Source organism: Cynoglossus semilaevis, chromosome 17 (assembly GCF_000523025.1).
Source record: "Cynoglossus semilaevis isolate Cse_v1.0 chromosome 17, Cse_v1.0, whole genome shotgun sequence".
NCBI classification, from domain to species: Eukaryota; Metazoa; Chordata; class Actinopteri; order Pleuronectiformes; family Cynoglossidae; genus Cynoglossus; species Cynoglossus semilaevis.
Window position 1 is genome coordinate 16,087,695 of NC_024323.1, and position 883 is coordinate 16,088,577.

At 50.4% G+C, this 883-nt stretch overlaps 1 protein-coding gene across 3 annotated transcripts in view; it reads right to left on the reverse strand.

Moving 5' to 3' along the window:
• Positions 1-683: 683 nt before the first annotated feature.
• Positions 684-883, reverse strand: part of plppr2a (phospholipid phosphatase related 2a) — a 63,031-nt gene continuing 62,831 nt past the window's right edge. For all 3 annotated transcript variants that reach the window (XM_017040697.2, XM_017040699.2, XM_008330700.3), the window contains one exon: positions 684-836. In XM_017040697.2, coding sequence (XP_016896186.1) covers positions 728-836 — 109 coding nt within the window. In that variant the 3' untranslated portion in view covers positions 684-727. The remainder of the gene's footprint in view (positions 837-883) is intronic.

The window sequence follows — 883 nt, forward strand, 5'->3', positions numbered from 1 at the left end:
GAAATGCTTCATTGAAACGTCACAGTAATAACACAGGTTCTAGAAACAGTTTCACATTTTGGGGAAGAAGAAGAACCGATCCAGTCTGAGAGAAAGAAATGAAGAACGTCAGAAGTCCAAAAATAAAATAAAATAAAATAAAATAAAATAAAATAAACATTTTCCGGATCCTGGAGGTGAAGCACCAAGTTTAGCCTCACCCCCGTCAGGAGGTGGCGCTGTGTTCATCCTGTCTGGTTCTTCAGCTGTTGCCCCCTGTTGAGTGACGACGGTACTGCAGCTCAGAGTACAGTGCCTGAGTGTGTGTGTGTGTGTGTGTGTTAGTGTGTGTGTCTTCACTAACAAAATCCCAGCAGAACAAACATCCTTCATCCTGAAACTGGAGGAGTGGGGGGGCTCTTTGGTCCAACAGGGCCCTGACCCTCTGACCCCCTGACCCACATCAGTCTGGAACTGTTTTCACTTCACAAACAGGTGAAAAGTCACTCCTACAGTTGGGAAGGTCATGATGTTCCAGACGGTCACAGTGCAATGAATTTTCATTTTCATATGGGGGGGGGCGCAAGGGGGGGGGCACGGGGGTGAACACGGGCATCACATGTTGGAGTTCATACAAAAGTCCAAGACAGGAAATTCAACACAGAAGAAGAAGAAGAATCTGTGCAGCTGAACTACACCGGCCCAGCAGGATGGGCGGCGCAGTGTGGCGAGTGCTGCTCCGATTGGTCTAGACTTCGCTGGAAAAGGGGCGGGGCTGCACGAGGACGTTGGGAGGGGCGAGGAACCGATAGGGCTGATGGTCATGTGATCTCAGAAAAGGCAGATCCCCGCAGAGTCTGCAGGGGAAACAGAGCAATGAAAAAGAAGGGGGGGGGGGGGGGGG